General features: G+C 40.3%; 1 protein-coding gene across 3 annotated transcripts in view; it reads right to left on the bottom strand.

Moving 5' to 3' along the window:
• Positions 1-22,926, bottom strand: part of PRIMPOL (primase and DNA directed polymerase) — a 51,393-nt gene that overhangs the window by 6,600 nt on the left and 21,867 nt on the right. The window contains exons 9-13 of one of the 3 annotated variants that reach the window (XM_002914017.4): positions 18,242-18,529; positions 9,308-9,470; positions 7,344-7,432; positions 2,950-3,039; positions 2,764-2,872 (exon numbers count right to left, since the gene is read on the bottom strand). In XM_002914017.4, the coding sequence (XP_002914063.1) occupies positions 2,764-2,872; positions 2,950-3,039; positions 7,344-7,432; positions 9,308-9,470; positions 18,242-18,529 (739 nt within the window). The remainder of the gene's footprint in view (positions 1-2,763; positions 2,873-2,949; positions 3,040-7,343; positions 7,433-9,307; positions 9,471-18,241; positions 18,530-22,926) is intronic. The other 2 variants (XM_011237580.3, XM_034647756.1) reach the window with 2 other exon arrangements.

Genomic DNA, 22,926 nt, shown 5'->3' with positions numbered 1-22,926 from the left:
TAAAAGCAATTAACAAGTTTGCTATAATAGGCATATATGAACACTGCCTCAGATCATTAGAAGCGGTTCGCTACAACCACGTATAAAAAGCAATTATAAAAACTGACTATGCTAGGTACCATGTCAATTGCATTTAAAGTATTCACACAACACAGTTCTCACCACAAGGCAAATTATTTAGAAATAAGTAACAGAGGGGCACCTGGGTGGCTCAGTCGGTTAAGTATCTGACTCTTGGTATTGGCTTGGGTCATGATCTCAGGGTCCTGGGATCAAGCCTGGCATTGGGCTCTGCTCCCCACAGAGTTTGCCTGTCCCCCATCCTACGCCTACCCCCACCATGTGCTCACCCTCTCTTTCTCTCAAATAAATAAAATCTTAAAAAAAGTAACAGAAAATAGCTAATAGAAACCGATAACTTGGAAATTAAAACATCAATTACTCAAAAATCATGATGGAAATTAGAAAATGTTTGGAAGTGAATGGAATTGAAAATACATGTTAAAATATGTGAAACAGAGCTAAAATGATCTTTGGAGAGAAATTTAGAATCCTAAACGAATAATTTATAAAAAAGAATGGCTAAAGACCAATAAGTAACTAACTTGGGAAATGAACAGGCTTCACCTGTGCCTTTGGACTCCTTGAATCTCTCAAAGTGTTAGTGAACCCCGACAGTGGGTAAGATCTGTTTCGGATGTGGTTTGATCACCCAACCTCACATGCATTAGAGATCAGGTAGATTCAGACGAAAGCCACCGTACCGTCTTACACCACCAGACCAGCCAGAGGTTTTTAAAACACACCTCGAGTGTTGGTGAGAATATGGAACAGGAGAAAATCCGAAAACACTGCTGGTGGGAGTACACGCTCGCTGACCATTTGGGGAAATACCTTATTACCTAGTAAAATGAAATATGTGCATATCCTACGACACCGATTCTGCTTTCCAGGCACATACTTTGAGAAACTCTCGCATACCTGCCGCGGGCGAGATGTACGAGAGTATTTGTAGCTTCATCGTGCACACTAGCAAGCCGCGTGCCCACAGGAGGAAAACAGACTGGCACGTTCATATTTATGTAACGGCACAGAGTGAAAAAGAGAGAAGAAACATCTACATGTTGCATCACAAATTCAATGTTGACCGAAAAGCAATTCAAAGGATGCAATTTACACAAGATTCAAAAACATGTAAAACAAAACAATATATTGTTTGGAAATATAAGTATATATGGGGAAAAACATTTAAAGAAAGCAAGGGAAAGATTAACACAAAACCCAGGATAACGGTTATTATTATCTCAGATGGTCAGAGGAAAGGAGGAAATTGGGGTTGGTTCCACAGAGTGCTTCTGGGGTTCGGTCAAGGTCTGCTTCTTACGGTGGGTGGCAGACAGGACAAGTGATCGTTTCAGTGTTAGTCTTTGAAGTGTACCTACACATTATAATCCATGCTTTTTTTTTTCATAGTTCAGAAAAAGAAGAGATTATGGATACATAATGGAACCAGGTGATTTTTCAGAAAGAAATATGTAGGAACGTGGGAATCTCAAAAAGTTAACAGATGATCACCTTATGATAATGACTTTCTGGTGAACTTATATGCACAGAGCAAAAGACTAGAAAGATACACCAAAATCGTAACCACAGTTATCACTGGTTCTGGGCCGGGCGGCTTTTCCTTTGTGTTATTCTATGCGATAGCTTTTGCATATTGAGCATATAGTTTTTGACTTTTTTTTAAACTAAGCTAATCTACATATAGAAGGACAGCACTAAATGGTGCTACCCAAGATGTTTCCAGCTTTCTGGAAAAAGCTTCACGATCTTTTCTCATGTCTGACACACATGCTGTATACACTTGATATACAGAAGTCTCAGCTTTGATATTAAATATAAAACATAGCAAAATTTCCCATATCATAACTGATAACTACTGGGTTTCTGTCTTATTCCTATTCTCACTGTATCATTGTATTACCTAAAATTCTATTTCAGCCTTTACTTCCTCTCCTTTTGTCAGGGGGATTTTAAAGAAAACTCCTAAAACAGGGCTTGGTGTATACAGCAAGCATTCAGTAAACATGGATTCCCTTCAATACCATTCTTTGTCTTTTTTTGTTTTTTTAAGATTTATTTATTTGGGAGGGGGAAAGCATAGAGGTGGAAGCATGGCCCCCACTGAGCAGAGAGCCTGACGTGGGGCTCAATCCCAGGACCCTGAGATCATGACCTGAGCCGAAGGCAGACGCTTAACCGACTGAGCCACCCAGGCGCCCCAATACCATTCTTTGTCTTGACCATGTTAACCTTAACTCCAGCTCTTAGTACTGAATAATTTCCTTTCACCCAAATTTGCTCAATTTCAATTTACACTCCAATTTCATTTACACTCCAAGCTGTCAAGGACCAACGGGCAACAGACGAGGGAGAGACACTTCATCGTCCCTGTTCACCTGTCTACTGCCTCTAATTTCTTCCTAGCCCCACTCAAGTCTGTCTTTCTCTTCTCAAGATTATACTATCTAATTATACTATACTATATTATTTTACTGAATAAACTACAAATAACGATGACATGCTATAAAGCAAGGTGATAATTAAGATAGTCAAATTCAATATTATAAAATAACCCAAATTTGATATAACTAAATTTATTGTAAAAACCAAAATCATTTTTATATTCAACTGTAAAAATTATAAACATTTAAAATAATTTTGGTTAAACACACAGAACTCATTAGTAAACAACATTCTTACATGATATTATTGCTCTTGTGGGCTCTTCCAATGTTTTCGCACCAGCGATATTTACAAATATCATAAACCAGTAATTCTTCTGGGAAAAAGTAGCTCCAACGTCGAATTCCTAAAATACAAATAATGTTTCTAAAGATATTAAAACTCCATCATATCACAGTGAATAAGGAATAAGATTATCTTTACCTCCTTTAATGCCATTTTTATCCACCAAAGAGCGAACGAACTGATCAATTTCAGGGTAGGGTGAACAATTATAACCTTCAATGTTTTCTGCTGCAACAGAGAGAAAAATTAATTACAATTAAAGAGTTAAATGTTAAGCTGTTCTTCAGGACAATTATAGGTTTTGGAGCTCCTGCAGCTTTTTTGTTTCCATGGCTTTTATGCAGTCATGGGTGCTTGCTTGCCCTACAAGCAATAGCAGGGAAAATTCAAACCTCTGAGTTAAGTCAAATGTTAACTAATATTCATAAGAAGCACCTGTAATCATTTCAACTGCTTTCTTCACTTTGATAAAGAGAAAAGCAACCCCTTACGCCCAGGAGCTGGTCTACTACTTACTGTCAGCTAGGCCTTGGTGGTGTTACAAGCAGGCTGGGCACCCACAGCTCAGCCCCGGTGCTTTCCTTGCTAATCAGAGATTATTTCCCAAAATTTCAACACCAGATAAGGCCACTCTGTGGCCAAGGTGATTCATGACAAAAACAAGACCACTCTGTATTCATGTCTGAATGCAGACAAAACATGAACATTTTCCTAACAGCAAAAATGACCGACACCTCCCATCTTATCCAATATAAGCAACTGCTGATTCTTTACCAGTTATAGCTTTAACCTACTGTAATCTGCCTTCCTTCTAGATAAAATTTATGAAGATATTCAATCACAGAATCTCCTCTGACAGTACCCAATTCGAAGCAAATCCATGCCTCCTTAGACACTTCTCCAAGGCACCTAACTCAAGCCTGCATCCTATAATAAATCTTTTCTAATACCCTTTTCCTGAGATGCCCCACAGTTCCGCATGGCAGGAGTTCTCCATACTGAAGCCAGGACCAAACTCCGCTTGTTTGCTATAGGTGTGTTCTCCCATGATCCTTAGCTGTAGGGCTCTGACAATTCAGTTATATTTTGTATCTAAGAATCTACTGGAATAATTTACGATAAATAAAATGTCATTTAATTTTTAAACACAGAATTATCTATTTTTTTTTAAGACATCATATTTAATTTAGTCCTCACATCAGATTTAAGAAGTGGATACAGTTTAGTATCCCACTTTTACAGATCAGGAAATTGACTTACAAAGAGATAATAAATTTGCCCAGGATCATACCTATGTTCTTAAACATTGGTCTATACTGACTCTTGATCATGGTTCTAGGAAGTTAAGGAGTTTTTTTGTTTGTTTGTTTTTGTTTTTTGTTGTTTTTTAGAAGGCACCTATATTTTCACATTTTTCCCCTCACATTTCTTTTTTTTTTTAATGATTTTTTAAATTATATTATGTTAATCACCATACAGTACATCCCCGGATTCCGATGTAAAGTTCGATGCTTCATTAGTTGCGTATAACACCCTGTGCACCATGCAATACGTGCCCTCCTTACTACCCATCACCAGTCTATCCCATTCCCCCACCCCCGCCCCTCTGAAGTCTTCAGTTTGTTTCTCATAGTCCATAGTCTCTCATGTTTCATTCCCCCTTCTGATTACCCCCCCTTTCTTTATCCCTTTCTTCCCCTACCGATCATCCTAGTTCTTATGTTCCATAGATGAGAGAAATCATATGATAATTGTCTTTCTCTGCTTGACTTATTTCACTTAGCATTATCTCCTCCAGTGCCGTCCATGTTGCAGCAAATGTTGAGAATTCGTTCTTTCTGATAGCTGAGTAATATTCCATTGTATATATGGACCACAGCTTCTTAATCCAGTCATCTGTTGAAGGGCATCTCGGCTCCTTCCATGATTTGGCTATTGTGGACAATGCAGCTATGAACATTGGGGTGCATATGGCCCTTCTCTTTACTACGTCTGTATCTTTGGGGTAAACACCCAGTAGTGCAATGGCTGGGTCATAGGGTAGTTCAATTTTTAACTTTTTAAGGGACCTCCACACTGTTTTCCAGAGTGGCTGTACCAACTTGCATTCCCACCAACAATGTAGGAGGGATCCCCTTTCTCCACATCCTCTCCAACAATTGTTGTTTCTTGCCTTGTCTATCTTTGCCATTCTAACTGGCGTAAGGTGGTATCTCAGTGTGGTTTTGATTTGAATTTCCCTGATGGCTAATGATTTTGAACATTTTTTCATGTGTCTGTTAGCCATTTGTATGTCTTCATTGGAAAAGTGTCTGTTCATATCTTCTGCCCATTTTATGATTTGTTTATTTGTTTCTCGTGTATTGAGTTTGAGAAGTTCTTTGTAGATCTTGGATACCAGTCCTTTATCTGTGGTGTCCTTTGCAAATATATTCTCCCATTCCGTGGGCTGTCTCTTAGTTTTTTTGACTGTTTCCTTGGCTGTGCAGAAGCTCTTTATCCTGATAAAGTCCCATAAGTTCATTTTATCTTTTATTTCTCTTGCCTTTGGAGATGTGTCGTGAAAAAGGTTGCTCTGGCCGATGTCATAGAAGTTGTTGCCTATGTTCTCCTCTAGAATTTTGATGGATTCCTGTCTCACATTGAGGTCTTTCATCCATTTGGAGTTTATTTTTGTGTATGGTGTGAGAGAGTGGTCAAGTTTCATTCTTTTGCATGTAGCTGTCCAATTTTCCCAGCACCATTTATTGAAGAGACTGTCTTTTTTCCACCGGATGTTTTTTCCTGCTTTATCAAAGATTAGTTGCCCAAAGAGCCGAGGGTCCATTTCTGGGTTCTCTATTCTGTTCCATTGGTCGATGTGTCTGTTTTTGTGCCAGTACCATGCTGTCTTTGTGATCACAGCTTTGTAGTACAGCTCGAAATCCGGCATTGTGATGCCCCCAGCTTTGTTTTTCCTTTTCAACAGTTCCTTGGAGATTCGGGGCCTTTTCTGGTTCCATACAAATTTAAGGACTATTTGTTCCAGTTCTTTGAAAAATGTCCTCGGTATTTTGATCGGGATAGCATTGAAAGTGTAGATTGCTCTGGGTAGTATGGACATTTTAACTATGTTAATTCTTCCAATCCATGAGCATGGAATATTTTTCCATCTTTTTATGTCTTCCTCAATATCTTTCAAAAGTGATCTATAGTTTCTAGCATATAGGTCCTTTACGTCTCTGGTTAAGTTAATTCCAAGGTAACGCATGGTTTTTGGTGTTATTGTAAATGGGATGGATTCCCTAATTTCTCTTTCTTCAGTCTCGTTATTCGTGTATAGAAATGCAACTGATTTCTGGGCATTGATTTTGTATCCTGCCACCTTACTGAATTGTTCTATAACTTCTAATAGTTTGGGAGTGGATTCCTTTGGGTTTTCCATATAGAGTATCATGTCATCTGCAAAGAGAGACAGTTTGACTTCTTCTTTGCCGATTTGGATACCTTTGATCCCTTTTTGTCTTCTGATTGCTGTTGCAAGGACTTCTAGTACTATGTTGAATAATAGTGGCGAGAGTGGGCATCCTTGTCGTGTTCCTGATCTTAAGGGAAAGGCTTCCAGCTTTTCCCCATTGAGAATAATGCTTGCAGTAGGCTTTTCATAGATGGCTTTTATGAGATTGAGAAATGTACCCTCTATAGAATTATGTACTTTTCTTAAAATAAAGCCTATATTTCACTTACAAAAGTAATGTACATAATCGGAGAGATTTTGGAAAATATACTGAAGCAGAAATGAGAGAAATAAAGTCCAAATCAACGTCTAGAAATAACTGTTAAACAACCAGAAGAAAATAAACCTCAGAAAATGTTATACACGTTTTTAATGAACCTGGGATCACACCTCCCAAATAATTTTAGCCTACCTTTTTCTCTTAACATCATAAGTGGACATTTCCCATTTTATGTTGGCTTTATAAATTTAAATTAAATGGCTACAGAGTATGTGATAGTAAGTAACCAATCCCATTTTGTTGTACATTTAAATTGTCTCCAGTTTTTTGATATTATAAATAATGATGGCCCAAAACATGTGTATAAAAATATTTACTGCAGAGTTAACATAAGGGATCTTAGAAAAAGCTTATATGTTTTTCAGTATAAGAATGAAGAACATACACATTTCATAAAAAAACTCCGCAGCGATTAAAAGAATGAGAGAATACAGGGAACGCTCCCCTGGGTTCAGTGGAAACGAACAACGGCTTCCCATCCGTGATTGTGGACAGAGGGCAAGAGAGCTTTTAGTTTTTCTTTTAATAGGGGTTTCTTTCTACAAACAATCTACTCTATTTTCTTCTGCGTTTTTTTTTCCCTCAAAATCACCATATAATGAAAATTAGTGAATAAGCATTAAAAAATTTCTTTACACGTTTTCCATTTTGAATAGAAACTAAGTTGTTTTAAAGGATCTAAAGATTTAAGATTTTTAAGGCAAAATAGACTTTGTATCCTTAAATTTTCACAGGAAATTGTTTTCTTAAAATTACCTTTAGTCCTGGTACTGTTAAAACATTCAACTCGTTTTTGTTTATTCTGAGATGTGTCACATGTCAGAATTCGTAAAGTATCTGAGAATCTGAAGAAAACATTGAAAGAAACAAAGCAACGTTACCTAAGAATCAAAGAGAAAGGGCTACAGAAAGGAAACTGAATTTCACATAGTTCCACATTAAGATCCTTTACTCAACAGCTAATTCTTCCAGGACAATTAAGTCACATTTGCCTACAAAACACCAATAAGAACAGTAGTCTGGTGTTCATTTAAAATACTGTCATCAACTCCAGCGTGACTCAGAGGACTCTGGGACTGAAGCCATAGAATGAAGTGCATAATTCTATTCTTCAAACGTACAGAGCCTTTGAAATTTTAGTTACAATGATTTGAAAAGTGTGAATAACGGCGGGGGGAGAAGGAAGGAGGGATGCGAGCAAAGGAAAAAATGAATTAAAATTAACTGAAAGACACATTCATAACCCTCAAGAATTAAGCCTTCATTTCAGGAAGAAATATACCTAGTATTTACTTGGACACACAAAAGAAAATTAAGGAAACCATATTCAGTAGAAGAATTCTCCACTTCTGTGGAATTAATACTGAAACTACAAAGGAAATGGAGGAGCGCCTGGGTGGCACAGCAGTTAAGCGTCTGCCTTCGGCTCAGGGCGTGATTCCGGCGTTATGGGATCGAGCCCCACATCAGGCTCCTCCGCTATGAGCCTGCTTCTTCCTCTCCCACTCCCCCTGCTTGTGTTCCCTCTCTCCCTGGCTGTCTCTATCTCTGTCGAATAAATAAATAAAATCTTAAAAAAACAAAAACAAAAACAAAGGAAATGGAGTCTAGTAATAGGGTTGAGAGGACTTCAGGCTGTCTTATGGGAAGGCTGTGGTGCTTTTCCCACACAAGACAAAGGAAGATCCCACTCTTGGGCCAGCAGTCGTCACACCATTTTCCCACAACCCCCCCAGTGCTTCCAGAATCGTGAAACTGCTATGCTAACAACTAGCATTACTGAGCAGGTACCGTGGGCCGGACACGGCTGTCCACTGATGTGTAGTTCTCACTCACTTGACCTTCACAACTCCCTGAGACGGGGTGATATCATTTCTGTTTTAAAGGTAAGGAAATGAAGACTTTGATGTTACTTCTGAAAAATGTCATGAAAAAACTCAAAGTCCAGGAATAATATGAAGAAACCCCCCCCCCGTCTTTCTACCCCCCTGGGTAACTGCTGGCAAGTGGACGTCCAGACACAACTTCCCCCCCAGCGAAGTATTTTAAATATTTTATTAACATTTATTTCTATGGGATTTCTCCTGAGAATTAGATGTAGGGAAGGCAAAGGAAAAAGGAGTAGAGCAAGTTAATGGAGCAAGGCAATTTAGTCTGATCATTAAACACCTGGTTTGGACGAACAAAATTTGCCAGCCCAGATACAGGGAAATGAAGGCAAACGTTTCTGTTGAAAGAGGTCTTTTATACCTTTAAAAAATGACCAAAATGTGGCAACTTGAGTGGTCAAAAACAAAACTGACAATAAGTTAACTAGCATAATGGAAAATTATATAGGCAGTAAAAGTTTTAATTACAACTAACTGTTGCAAGTTATTAACTTGGCAGATATTCATGATATAATGTTAAGTGAATAAAACTGGCATAACCATATAAATAGTGATCTCAAAAAATATTCTTTGAATGAAGGAGGTGTGTAAATTATATGTATGAATGTGGACACATGAAAAGTATATATTAATAGTAACTCTATTTCCAAATGGATTACAAGTAGTTTTCATTTTTTCGTATAAAAAAAAAGTTAACTTAGAATTTAAAGAACTTCCATTTTCTTAAGTTAGAACGAATTTACATAATTCACATTTTGGTACTATACAATGCCATTCACTGTTTAATATGCATTCATGAATACACAACAGTTTGATTCTGGTATTATATACCTGACATTGCTGACCAAAGAAGAGAGGAAATACTGATTTTCTTCAGAAATATTCTTAGACTGTTTGGGAAAAAATTTGTTGTCTTCAGCAACCTCCAAAGCCACCTGTTTTCCTATCTTTGATGATTTATACAGCCGAAAGTTCCTATTTCTTGTATAAACTCCTATTATCAAAAATTAATAAAACAATTATGAATGCATGTTTTCAGCACTTTGTTTTTATAGTCAGCAAATATTAAATTACTGTTGTACAGCATTATTAGAGAAACAATTGGTTCTGGGTCAAGATGGCCATGTGGGAAGATCCTGAACTCCCCTCCACATGTGAACACACCAGATACAGCTGTATTTGGAATGATTTCCTCTGAAAGAAACCTAAGACCCGGCCGACTGACTCCTTCACCAAATGAGACTGAAACCACATCGAAGCAGGTGGGAAAGGCCGAGACACAATCTCGCCATAAGCCCCACGCTCAGTGCAACAACCTACAAATGGAAGGGAATTCAAAATCCAGAGCTTCTCCCCGATAGCAAAGGATTCATACCTCACATTAGGTACCCCAACTTTTAAGACCTGCACCTAAGAGATGAGCCCCAGAAACATCTGGCTTTGAAACCCCAACTGGGCTGCGGCAAACTGAGGAAGGCTCTTAAGGGCTCGTGTGCAGACTCACCCCAAGGCCTCGTGCAGAAGTGGCCCTTCGAAAGTGCCCAGACTTTATGTGAAGGAGACTCATTTCCAAACTTTAAAGCTCTGGACTGAGGGATACTCTCCAGGGATGGAGGTGGTGGGCACCTTCCTCTTTTCTGCCTCTTTAAAGCCGGCAGGTGCCATCGTTTTTCTTTTTCTTCCCCCCCCTCCTTCCCCTCCTTTTCTGAGTGGGTGCCATCTTTGCCCGCCCCTCTGTCTCACTCCAGCCAGCAGACACAATCTTTGGCTCCCCCTCTGCTGTGCTCCAGAGCACCAGTATCTCCTGGAGGAAAGTGTCTAGTCACGTCTGGTGCCCCAGTTGTTACATCTGGTGACCCATTTTTCAGGGGATCCCTTGATCACCCGGCTCTGAAGGCGAGGGAGGCTTGCGTTCCTGGGTCCCCAGGACTGTAACAACTGGAGGGACAGTGCTCGGGAGACTACCACTCCCCGGGCACTGCACAGAGACCGAAGGAAACACACCCCGGTTCCTGAGAGCGAGGCCTGCTCGCTTGTGCAGCAGCTCTGGCCCGAGGGGCGGGCTTCTGGCCTGGCGCGCTTACACGAGCCTCCAGAAGGGCTCCCGGGGAGTGGAGCTCAGTGCACATACTTTTTGCACTCTCCCTCTGGTTCATCCGGCTCACTGGTATCTTCCAGAATGGAGCTTATGCCCTTTGCTCGGCGCCCTAATTGTTGCAGTTGCTGCCAGGGGACTCCTCTCCATCACCTGGCTCTGGTGGCTGGGGGGACTGACGCTCACAGGTCCTACGGAACTGTAACCAACGGAGAAGGAGTTCTTAAACCGCGACCACCGCTGGGGCACAGCAAGAGGCAACAGGCCCAGGAGCTCAGCCTCTCTAAGCCTGTTAGCTTATCATTGGTGCAGCTGTTGGGACAGGCTTCCAATGAAACACACACCCAGGGGCTAATTGGAAACTTTCCTGAGACCTTGGCGGGCAGGCGGTATTTTCATCCTCTCTTGCTGTGCCTCACAGCACCGGCTCTCTCGGAGGGGAACTTGGATACGCGTCCCACACCCCGGTTTTGACATCCAGTACCCTGCTTTTTGGAGCTGCCTCCTAGGGGATAACCCTCAATCATCTGGCTCTGGTGGCCAGGGGGCTTCGGTTCCTGGGACTCACGAGACTATAACAGTCAGAGACAATTCTTAGATGGCTCCCACCCTCAGGGCACTGCATAGACAGCAGACTGAAACACCCCCGGCTGTCTGGGAAAGAGGCCTACTCACTTGTCCTAGAGTTTTGGTTTGAGGGGCAATCTTGAAGTTTGGCACATGTCTAGGAGCTCCAGAGCTGCTCTCAGGAAACTCAGGCCAGGGGAAGCTATCTCTGTGCTCTCCCACCTCACGATGGCTCACCAGCATCGCTCAGAAAGAAGCTTTATATGCTCATCAAGTCCTGATTTTTGCAAGTACCATCCATGGGACACCTCCATACTACCTGAGGGTCAGTGAGGCTTACACCTGCAGTCCCATGTGACTGTCCATATTTTCATTCTTTAAAGGCTGCTGCCTGAGGGTCTGGCTTCCAATCACCTGAATCTAGGTGTTGAATGAGATCCTCCCCTTTGGGACACTGATTGGGCCTGGCATACTCTGAAGTCCCGGAAGCTATTAAAAATAAAACAGGCAGCGTGGATGATCATAAAAGTCTGAGAAACAACCAAGAGCTAGGACAGGGTTGAAGGATACGTTTCATCTCCTACATAAGGCCAACCCTTCAAGACGGGGAGGGGATGCTATTTCATCTAACACACACAAACAGAGTCAAGCAAAATGAAGAAGAGAGGACTGCAATCCAAACAAAGAAGACGAAACTCTTAAACAACCTTAATGAAATGGAGATAAGTAATTTACCTGATAAAGAGTTCAAAGTAATGGTCATAAAGATGCTCACCAAACTTGGGAGAGGAATGGATGAACACAGTGAGAACTTCGACAAAAAGACAGAGAATGTAAGAAAGTAGCAAACAGAAGTCCCAGAGCTGAAAATACAAAAACTGATCTGAAAAATACACTGTGCTAGATGAAGCAGGATCAGTGAACTCAAAGACAGGACAGAGGAACTCAGCCAACAGAGCAGTGGAAAGAGAAAAGAATGAAACAAAGTGAAGATAGCTTAAGGGCCTTCTGAGACAACACTGAGCAGACTAATATTTACATTATATGAATCCTAGAAGGAGAAAGGGATGGAAAACTTATTTGAAGAAATAACTGAAAACTTCAATAACCTGGGGAAGGAAAGACATACAGATTCAGGAAGGACAGCAAGTTCCAAGTGAAATGAATGCAGCACAGAGAGCCACACCAAGACACATTATAATTAAAATGACAAAAGTTAAAAAAAAAAAAAAGAGAGAGGGAGAGACTCTTAAAGGAAGCAAGAAAAAAAAATAACTTGTTACATACAAGGAGACCCCATATGACTCTGAGCACATTTTTCAGCAGAAATGTTGCGGGCCAGAGAGAGCAGCATGATATATAAAAACTGCTGAAAGAACAAAACTTCCAACCAAGAATACTCTGTCTGGCAAAGTTATCATTCATAATTAAGGACAGATAAAGAGTTTTCCAGACAAGCAAGAGTTAAAAAAGTTCATTACCACTCAACCAGTCTTATAAGAAATGTCAAAGGGACAGCTTTAAGCTGGAAAAAAACAAAGTGGAGGTTGTTGCTTATTATTTAACAAAAAAATGTATAAAATTGTAAATCTCACTGGTAAAAGCAACTATATATTAAAGGAGTATATCAAGCAAGTGTGAAGCTAGTGTAAAGGTAAAAAGACAAAAGTAGTAAAAAATCACTGCGGCTACAATAATGAGCTAAGGCATACACAAGATAAAAAGATGTAAAATGCGAGAGGCAAAAAGTAAAACACGGGGGGGCAGAGCATAAAAATGTACAGCTTTGAATGTGTTCACACTTAAGTTGTTATAAACCTAAAATAGGCTATTATGAATGTAAGTCATTATATGTAAGCCTCAAGGTAACCACAAAGCAAAAAGCTATACTAGCTACACAAAAGATGAGAAAGGAAGCATGCCACTAAGGAATTCATCAAACCACAAAGGAAGAGGGCAAGAGAAGTAGAAAGATAAAGAAGAATTAAAAAACAGCCAGAAAATAATGAACAAAATGGCTCCAAGTACATAAGGATCAGTAATTACTGTAAATGGATTAAATTCACCAATCAAAAGACATACAGTAGCTGAAAGGATAAAAACAAAACAGGACCCATCTATACACTCCCAGTTAGGAGACCCATTTCAGAAGTAAGAACACACACAGACTGAAAGTGAAGGGATGGAAAAAGATGTTCCACACAATGGAAACCAAAAGAAAGCTGGGGTAGCTCTACTTTGGTCAGACAAAATACTTGAACACAAAGACTGCAGTAAGAAACAAAGGCAGGTATTACATAATGACAAAGGGGTCGTTCCAAAAAGAGTATGATATAGCACTTACAAATATTTAGGCCCCAACACAGGAGCACCTAGATATATCAATCACATGTTAACAGACCTAATGGGAGAAAAAGACAGAAACACAATAGCAGGGGACTTCAATACCCCACTTACATCAATGGATAGATCATCCAGACAGAAAATCAATAATAAGGAACCTCAAACCACACATTAGCCAGATGGAAATAACAGATACATACAGAACGTTCCATTCAAAAGCAAAAGAATACGTTCTTCTTAAATGCATATGGAGCATTCTCCAGCACAGATCATACATTAGGCCATAAAATAAGGCTTAACAAATTCGAGACTGAAATCATATGAAGCATCTTTCTGACCACAATACTGTGAAATTAGAAATCAATCCTAAGAAAACTGCAAAATTCACAAACATATGGAGATCAAACAACATGCTACTGAAAAAAATAGGTCACAAAGGAATCAAAGGATAAATAGCTAGAGACCAAAAAAAAAAAAAAAAAAAAAGAAATATAACAAACCTAAACCTATGGGGTGCAGCGAAAGCAATTCTGAGAGGGAAGCGCACTGTGATAAATACCTATATCAAGAAGCAAGAAAAATCTCCAACAACTTAACTTTACATTACAAGAAATGAGAAAAAAAGACAGCAAACAAACCCAAAGTTAGTAGAAGAAAGAAAATAATAAAGATCAGAGCAGAAATAAATGAAATGGAGACTTTAAAAAGAAGATCAATGAATGCAAGAATTGGTTCCTTGAAAAGATAAACAAAATCGACAAACCTTTAGCTAGACTCACCACGGAGAAAAAGAGAGGACTAAAATGAGGTGAGAAATGAAAGAGGACACATTACAACTGATACTGCAGAAATACAAAAGATCATAGAAAACCACTGTGAGCAATTGCTCCCCAACAAATGGGGCAACCTGAAAAAACGCACAACTTCCCAGAAACAGATAACATGCCCAGGCTGAATCATGAATAGAAAACAGACTGATTACTTGTCAGGAGATTGACTCAGCAATCAGACACCTCCCAACAAACGAAAGCCCAGGAATAGATAGCTCTCGAGGGGAATCTACCAAACATTTAAAGAAGAATACGTTCTTTCTCAAACTATTCCCAAAAACAGAAGAGGGGGAACCCTTCCAAATTCACTTACATGGCCAGCATTACCATGACACCAAAAATAAACAGAGAAGAAAGAAAATTACGGGCCAATATCCTTGATGAACAAGTGCAAACGTTCTCAACAAAATAAATAAGAAAACAAAATAACAGCAAACCAAATTCAACAATATGGGGGTATCCCCCACTTTCTGGAAGTTCACGTTACAATACTTTACTTTTATGAAAGATCTACATTACTACCTGTTTTCACTAACTGAAAGATTCCAAAGAGGATTTTCACTTCTACGAGAAAAGCTGCTGCCATACTACTGTGGGTCTTTCATAAAAGCAAAGTGGCTGAATAAAAATCAAATGATCATCTCAATAGATGCTGAAAAGGCATTTGACGAAATTCAATACCCACGTATGATCAAAACTCTCCACAAAGTGATCATAGAGGAAACACAGCTCAACATGATAAAGTCTGTATGTGACACACGCTTAGCTAACATCATACTCAGAGGTGAGAGCTGAAAGCTTTTCCTCTAAGATCAGGAACAAGACAAGAACACCCACTCTCATCGCTTTTATCAACACAGTACTGGATGTCCTAGCCAGAGCAAGTAGGCAAGAAAAGAAATAAAAGGCATCCAGATTCAAGGAAGGAAGAAGTGAAACTGTTATCTGCAAATGTTTATGTACAGAAATTTCTATGTAGAAAACCCCAAAGACTCCACCAAAAAAACTGTTAGAAAAAATGAATTCAGTGAAGTTGCAGGATACAAAATCAACAATACAGAACTCTGCTGCATTTACAATAACAAATAACAAACTATCAGAATACAAATAACAAACTATCTATACAATAACAAACTATCAGAAAAACAAATTAAGACACAATCCCATTAAAAAAAAAAATCCCATTTACAATTGCATCGGAAGGAGTAACATAACTAGGAATAAACTTAACCAAGGAGGTGAAAGACCCGTATTCAGAAAACTATAAACAACACTGATGGAAGAAACTGAAGACGACACAGACAAATGGAAAGCTATGCCAAGCTCCTGGACTGGAAGAACACTGTTAAAATGTCCATAGTACCAAGGGCAAGCTATGATTCAGTGCAGTCCCTACCAAAATCCCAATGGCATTTTTTACAGAATCAAACAAAGAATTCTAAAGTTTATACGAACTACAAAAGATCCGGAATGACAAAGAAGGGCAAAGTTGGAGGGATCGTGCTTCCTGATTTCAAACTACACCACAGTGCAACAGTAATCGAAACAGTACGGTGTTGGCAATGAAAACGGATTCAGAGCAATGGAACAGAACAGAAAGCAAAGAAATAAATCAAGTATATCTGCTCAATTAATTTACAACAAAGGAGCCAAGAATACACAATAGGGAAAGAAGAGTCTCTTCAATAAAATGAGTTGGGAAAACTGGAAAGCCACATGCAAAAGAATAAAATGGTAGCACTGTCTCACACCATACACAGAAATTAACTCTAGATGAACTAAAGACTTGAATTTAAGACCCGAAACCATAAAACTCTTAGAAAACAGGCAGTAAGCTCCTTGACCTGGATCTTGGCAATGGTGTTTTAAATTTGACACTAACAGCAAAGGCAACAAAAGCAAAAATAAATAAGCAGGACATCATCAAAGTAAAAAACTTCTGCAAAGAAAGGAAACCATCAACAAAATGAAAAGGCTACATATTGAATGGGAGAAAATATATGCAAATCATGTATCTGATAAGATGTTAATAGCCAAGATATATAAAGAACTCATACAACTCAATAAGAAAAAAAAAACCAATCTGATTAAAAAATGGGCAGAGGATCTGAATAGACATTTCTCCATAGAAGACATAGAGATGGCCAACAGCTGTTCAACATCCCTAATCATCAGGGAAATGCAAATCAAGACCACAACGACATATCCCCTCACACCTGTCAGAATGGCTAGTATCAAAAAGACAAGAAATAACAAGTGTTGATGAGGGTATGGAGAAAAGGGAACCGTTGTGCATGTTCATTTTGCCGTAATTCATTGACCTGTATACTCACAAATTACTCATGTTTCTGTTTGAATGATATACTTCAATAAAAACTTCCTCAAAAAATTTTGGCCTGTGGGGCGCCTGGCTGGCTCAGTCAGGAGAGCATGCGACTTTCGATCTCGGGGTTGTGAGTTCGCACCCCAGGTTAGGTGTAGAGATTACTTAAAAAAAATAAAATCTTTAAAAAACAATTTTGGCGTGTACTATTAAATCCCTGACCTTTTCAAAAGATGCCTTAAGGAATGTCCTTTTTGGTACATAAATAATTCTGGATATACTCTTGAAATCCTTCTTTCAAGTATATCATGGACATTTCCTTGCTAGTCCAGTAAACTAACTTCTAAGGCTAACCAGCATGAACCGGGGTATTCTGCTTGGGGTCTTCAATACTGGGGCTGAGGCAGAGCACAGTGATCGGCTATTTTGCTCCCCCTGAACCACCTCCTGTTAGGCATTCTCCCTGCTTTACTGCCTGCTGGAACAACCTGGAAAGGATATTCTGCTAACAAAACAACACTTGTCATTTAGAAGAACCGCTCCTCTACTGGTAACTCATGCTTGCTCACACCCAAACCACCACGCTGCGCTTATCTATGTCTCCAAATTCTGGCACCTGGTTGTCGGGGCAGCTAGCTAGGAAGGTATAAAATACGGCAGGGACACTTCCCTACTCATGGCCTGGCTGGCTTGATAATCCTGCCTGTAAGTTAAACCTAGTTTCCTTCAGCCGCTACACACCAAAACCCTCTCAGCTGCTCTAACGCTCAATGGCAAAATGTGTTCTTCACAGCTTTCAAAACACAAGCTGGAAGCACGTATAAAAATGAGGTTTAGGGGCGCCTGTGTGGCTCCGTCAATTGGGCATCCGACTCTTGATCTCAGCATCGTGAGTTCAAGCCCCGCGGTTGGGCCCTGCGCTGGGTGTGAAGCCTACTTGAAATTCTTAAAAAATGAGGTTTAGTTCACCAGATTGGAGCCAGCTGAATTAGGGGTCCTGAGTGGTCGATGTGTTACCCAACCAGGCTGCATCCTGCCCAGTGCCTCACACATCCTCAGCTTCGGCACCAGAAGCAAGGAGGGTGGAAGAGAGCATGCACGAGGAAGGTACCAGTGTGAGGATAGTCAAAAAGCTGAAGAAATGACCCTCTGGCACTCACTGCAAAACTCTTCAGTGAAGAGACCAGTGGCCTCATATTGCCACATAAAAGTACCATTTTTATACTGTCGGTTTTTAACATGTATTTCACCTAATTAAACCTGTTACCAGTACTGGAGAGCGCTGGTCCAACTGCCCCGTTAAGACTCCCCTGACACAAATCTTCTGGACCCTCCGGGGGAAGTGCCAGCTCCAACGATTCTCTTTTGGAACTCGGGGCAGCCTGGGACCTCTGTCCCGCAGGAACCGCTCTAAGATCTCTGAACAGAAGCCTCGCCGCGTCCCAGCACCCTAGCTCAGGGATCACACTCTGCTAGTGGTTCCGTGGTCACTATGGAGCAATGGTGGCAGCAAGAATCCTAAGCAAAGTGACATACGGGCACTGAGGGTCACTCAGGGAGGTACATAAGGACAGCCTAACAGACAGCTGAGCTGACATCTTACTTACCGAAGTCTACAAAAAGATGCTTTTCTCCTACGTTATTTTTCACGACTAAAAATGATAGGTCAGGACTGCTTTGCTCAGCTGACTCCAGCCTCTCCTGTTCCTTCGAATTCCGTGTCCGGCTCTCTCCTCTACCTTCATCTGAGGACATTTCGCTAAAGGAAATTCCTTGTTTAATTGGCGTTTCAGGAAAATGGGAAAATCTGTGGCCCGTGGTCTCTGAAATACTATCGTCATCTTCACTGGCAATTAAGTGAAAAGCAGGCTGCAAAATTTTTCTCACAAAATTACCTAGGAGAAAAAATATTATGATTAATCTAATTCTTTTCCACAAGCTGTAACTCAAAATCTAGGCACAAATCTACACATGACAACTTTGGTTTCTTTTCTTGACTTCTGGTTTTAAAAGTGAGTTGTTATTACAAACTGTAACATACTTCTCCTGTTACTTCCTTCCCCTTGTGCAATCTTTTACTTTTTCAACTCCCACTGGCAGGGTAGCTTGGTGGCACTTATAACAAATATCATCAAAGATGCCACCAGGAGCACCTGGGTGGCTCAGTCGGTTAAGCATCCAACTCTTGATCTCAGCTCAGGTCTTGATCTCAGGGCCGGAAGTTCAAGCCCTGCACTGGGATCCACACTGGGATGGAGACTACTCAAAAAAAAAAAAAAGAAAAGATTCCACCAAAAAACTGCTAGAACTAAGACATGAAGTCAGCAAAATCACAGGATATAAAATCAATGTACAGAAATCTGTTGCATTTCTATACACCAATAATGAAGCAGCAGAAAGAGAAATCAAGGAATCAATCCCATTTACGATTGCATCAGACAGTAAGATACCTGGAAATAAACCTAACTAAAGAGGTGAAAGACCTGTATTTTGAAAACCATAGAATACTTATGAAAGAAATTGAAGAGGACACAAAGAAACTGAAAAACATTCTCTGTTCATGGATTGGAATAACAAACATTGTTAAAATGTCTGTACTACCCAAAGCAATCTACACATTTAGTGCAAACCCTATCAAAATAACAGCAGCATTTTTCACGGGAGCTAGACCAAACAATCCTAAAATTTATAGGAAACCACAAAAAACCCTGAATAGCCAAAGTGATCCTGAAAAAGAAAACCAAAGCTGGAGGCTTCATGATTCCAGACTTCTAGCTCTATTACAAAGCTGTAATCATCAAGACACCATGGTACTGGCACAAAAACAGACATAGATCAATGGAACAGAATAGAAAATCCAGAAATGGACCCACAACTATATGGTCCACTCATCTTTGACAAAGAAGGAAAGAATATCCAATGGAAAAAAGATGGTCTCTTCAACAAATGGTGCTGGGAAAACTGGACAGCAACATGCAAAAGAATTAAACTGGAACATTCTCTTACACCATACACAAAAATAAATTCAAAATGAAAGAATGACCTAGATGTGAGGCAGGAAACCATCAAAATCCTAGAGGAGAACACAGGCAGCAACCTCTTTGACCTCAGCTGTAGCAAATTCTTACTAGACACATTGCCGGAGGCAAGGAAACAAAAGTGAAAATGAACAATTGGGACTACATCAAGATAAAAAGCTTCTGCACAGCAAAGGAAACAATCAGCAAAACTAAGGCAACCTATGAAATGGAAGAAGATATCTGCGAATGACACATCCGATAAAGGGTTAGTATCCAAAGTCTATAAAGAACTTATCAAACTCAATACCCAAAACCAAATAATCCAGGGGCGCCTGCGCGGCTCAGCTGGTTGAGCATCTACCTTGGCTTCGGCTCAGGTCATGATCTCAGGGTCCTGGGACTGAGCCCCATGTCACGCTCCGTGCTCAGTGGGGAGTCTGTTTGGGGATTCTCTCCCTCTGCTCCTCCCCCCAATCTCTCTCTCTAAAACAATAAATAAATCTTTAAAAAACAAAAAGAAATAATCCAGTTAAGAAATGGGTAGAAGATATGAACATTCTTCCAAAGAAGATATCCAGATGGCTAAAAGGCCTATGAAAAGATGCTGTACATGAGTCATCATCAGGGAAATACAAATCAACCCACAATGAGATACCACTTCATATCTGTCAGAATGGCTAAAATTAACAAATCAGGAAATGACAGATGTTGGCGAGGATGTGGAGAAAAGGAAACCCTCTTACACTGTTGGCAGGAATGCAAACTGGTACAGCCACTCTGGAAAACAGTATGGAAGTTCCTCAAAAAGTTAAAAATAGAACTACACTATGACCCAGCAACTGTACTACTAGGTATATTTACCCAAAGGATGCAAAAATACAGATTCAAAGGGTACAGGCACCCCAATGTTTAGAGCAGCATTCTCCACAATAGCCAAACTTTGGAAAGAGCCCAAGTGTCCACTGCCTGACGAATGGATAAAGATGTGGCGTGCGTGCATGCACATGCACTCACAGACACAGACACTGAAATATTACTCAGCCATTAGAAAGAATGAAATCTTGCCATCTGCAATGACATGCATGGAGCTAAAGTATATTGTGCCAGGCAAAAATAAGTCAATCAGAGAAAGACAAATACCATGTAATTTCACTCATATGTGGAATTTAAGAAACAAAACAGATGAACATATGAGAAGGGGGGGGAGGAAAGAGACTGGGAAGCAAACCAAAAGAGACTCTTAACAATAGAGAACAAACTGAGGGATGATGGAGGGAGGTGGGTGGGGGATGGGCTAAATGGGTGATGGGCGTTAAGGAGCACTGGGTGTTGTATGTAAGTGATGAATCACTAAATTCTACTCCTGAAACCAATATTACTCCATATGTTAGCTAACTAGAATTTAAATAGAAATTGGGGGGGGGGGGAAGACAACTGCCCAGTGACCTGAGCTGCAAGATTCTCTAATTACTGTTATTTTAAAATAAATTTTATTTTATTCCATTGTAAAAATTAAAAATAAGTAAATAAATAGATCATAGGAAGGTTGGTTCGAGAAGTGTCAGTGTTGCTAGCATGAGCCTAAGCCTAACGTACTACCACCAAGACAGCACCACTTTTATTTTATTTTTAAAGATTTTATTTATTTATTTGAGAGAGAGAGAACAGAGCGAGAGAGAGAGCGCAGAGTGGGGGTGAGGGGCAGAGGGAGAGGGAGAAGCAGACTTCCCGCTGAGCCACGACCTCAGCCACAAGCGGACGCTTAACCGACTGACTGAACCACCCGGGCGCCCCGAGAGCACCACTTTTATTAATACGAACTGAGTAGAACTTATCTTGACAATTAATGGGTTAAAGAATGAAAGGTGTATATGCATCTACAGGGCCGCCAAGATAAGGCACATAAACAGAGAGAATCTCTGCCATAGCCTTGAGTCAGGATGTCAGCAAATTTCTCCGGAGCTGCTTTTCTCTCCTCTTCCTGTCATAATACGCCCTAGGAACCCCGACACTCACAGCCATCACTTCCACAACTGCTGTTCCTCCTGCTTTTCCCTCTCGTTGGTCACGAGATGGGCTGCGGCATCGTAAGTGAGGCCCAGACTGAAAGCAGTTAAACACGTGTACTGCATTTCAATACCTACTTGAAGAGTTCTAACTACTGGTGGTCCTATCTTACTGAGGAAAGATGATCTGACAATCCAGAATTTCCTTAACTCTCATGTATCATTTATACCATAAAATCAAGCGAGAATTTGGTTAGGTTGCTTCATGTATAACAATACTGGGGAAACACAGTGCTGTAAGAGAAACTTAAATTTTAATTTCTAAAACTGCTACTGTCTGGGTCAGACAGTCACTTTATTGACCAGATAGCTTAAACTTTTAAATACACATGCTCTAAATTTAAAATTCTCTTTCTCCAAAGTAATTACTCTCTGCTCAATGAAACACACCCAGTGGCTCATAAAACACTATACATCAAAATGAAAGCAAAAGCATTTGATCCTTGCAATGATATACAGCCATGATGATCTCTGGAATGAGGGAACTGAGGGTAAATACTGAACTCTTTAAAAAGAAGTCATGATGTAGCACGGGACAACAAAGCAATACAAACATAAATTGGTAACGTTAATGTTTCTGGAAATGTAAAATCACATGTACTTGATTGGTGGGGGGGCAGCGCGAGAAGTGAAAGCAGGGCCGCAGAACGGCTGGGGAAGGTAGTGTTCAGCGGGCCGGGGCCGGGCAGGGAGCTGACGTGGCCGGGACACAACAATGACAGTATCAGAAGCATGAATTCCAGCACGGGCTTCGGGGAAAACAACTCTGCTTTCTTCTTTCTTCTTCCCTCCCCCAGTCTCATCACCCTCACCCTCATCATTAATGCCGGGACAGGCCTTTTATTGCCTGGGGATAACTCAAAAGAATGTACCAATCCTAGGAATTTCAGGTCTATGGCAGGCTGGCAGAGGGGTATTTTAGGCAGATCAAACTTACACATTTTGCAAACATTCTCTGATGGCTTCCGCTTACTCTAATTCTACTTTCTGAAAGGCTGACAATGGGAGCTAGAAATGTCACCAGGACATACATGGAGGGATGGGAACTGAAGGGGCAAATCTTGGACTAATTTCGTCATCTCTGCATCTCTGGTCCTGGCAGTTCATAATTTTGGAGGAAAGAAGTTTCGGACCCCCTCTGCCCTGAGGTTAGCCTCCAACTTGTTATTTCCATACTTTTGTGTATGCTGTTCTGACAGTGAAGCC

The sequence above is a fragment of the Ailuropoda melanoleuca genome, chromosome 18 (genome assembly GCF_002007445.2).
Source record: "Ailuropoda melanoleuca isolate Jingjing chromosome 18, ASM200744v2, whole genome shotgun sequence".
NCBI lineage: Eukaryota > Metazoa > Chordata > Mammalia > Carnivora > Ursidae > Ailuropoda > Ailuropoda melanoleuca.
Note: the sequence above shows the minus strand (reverse complement) of the source record. Positions and strands in the feature narration are given on the sequence as shown.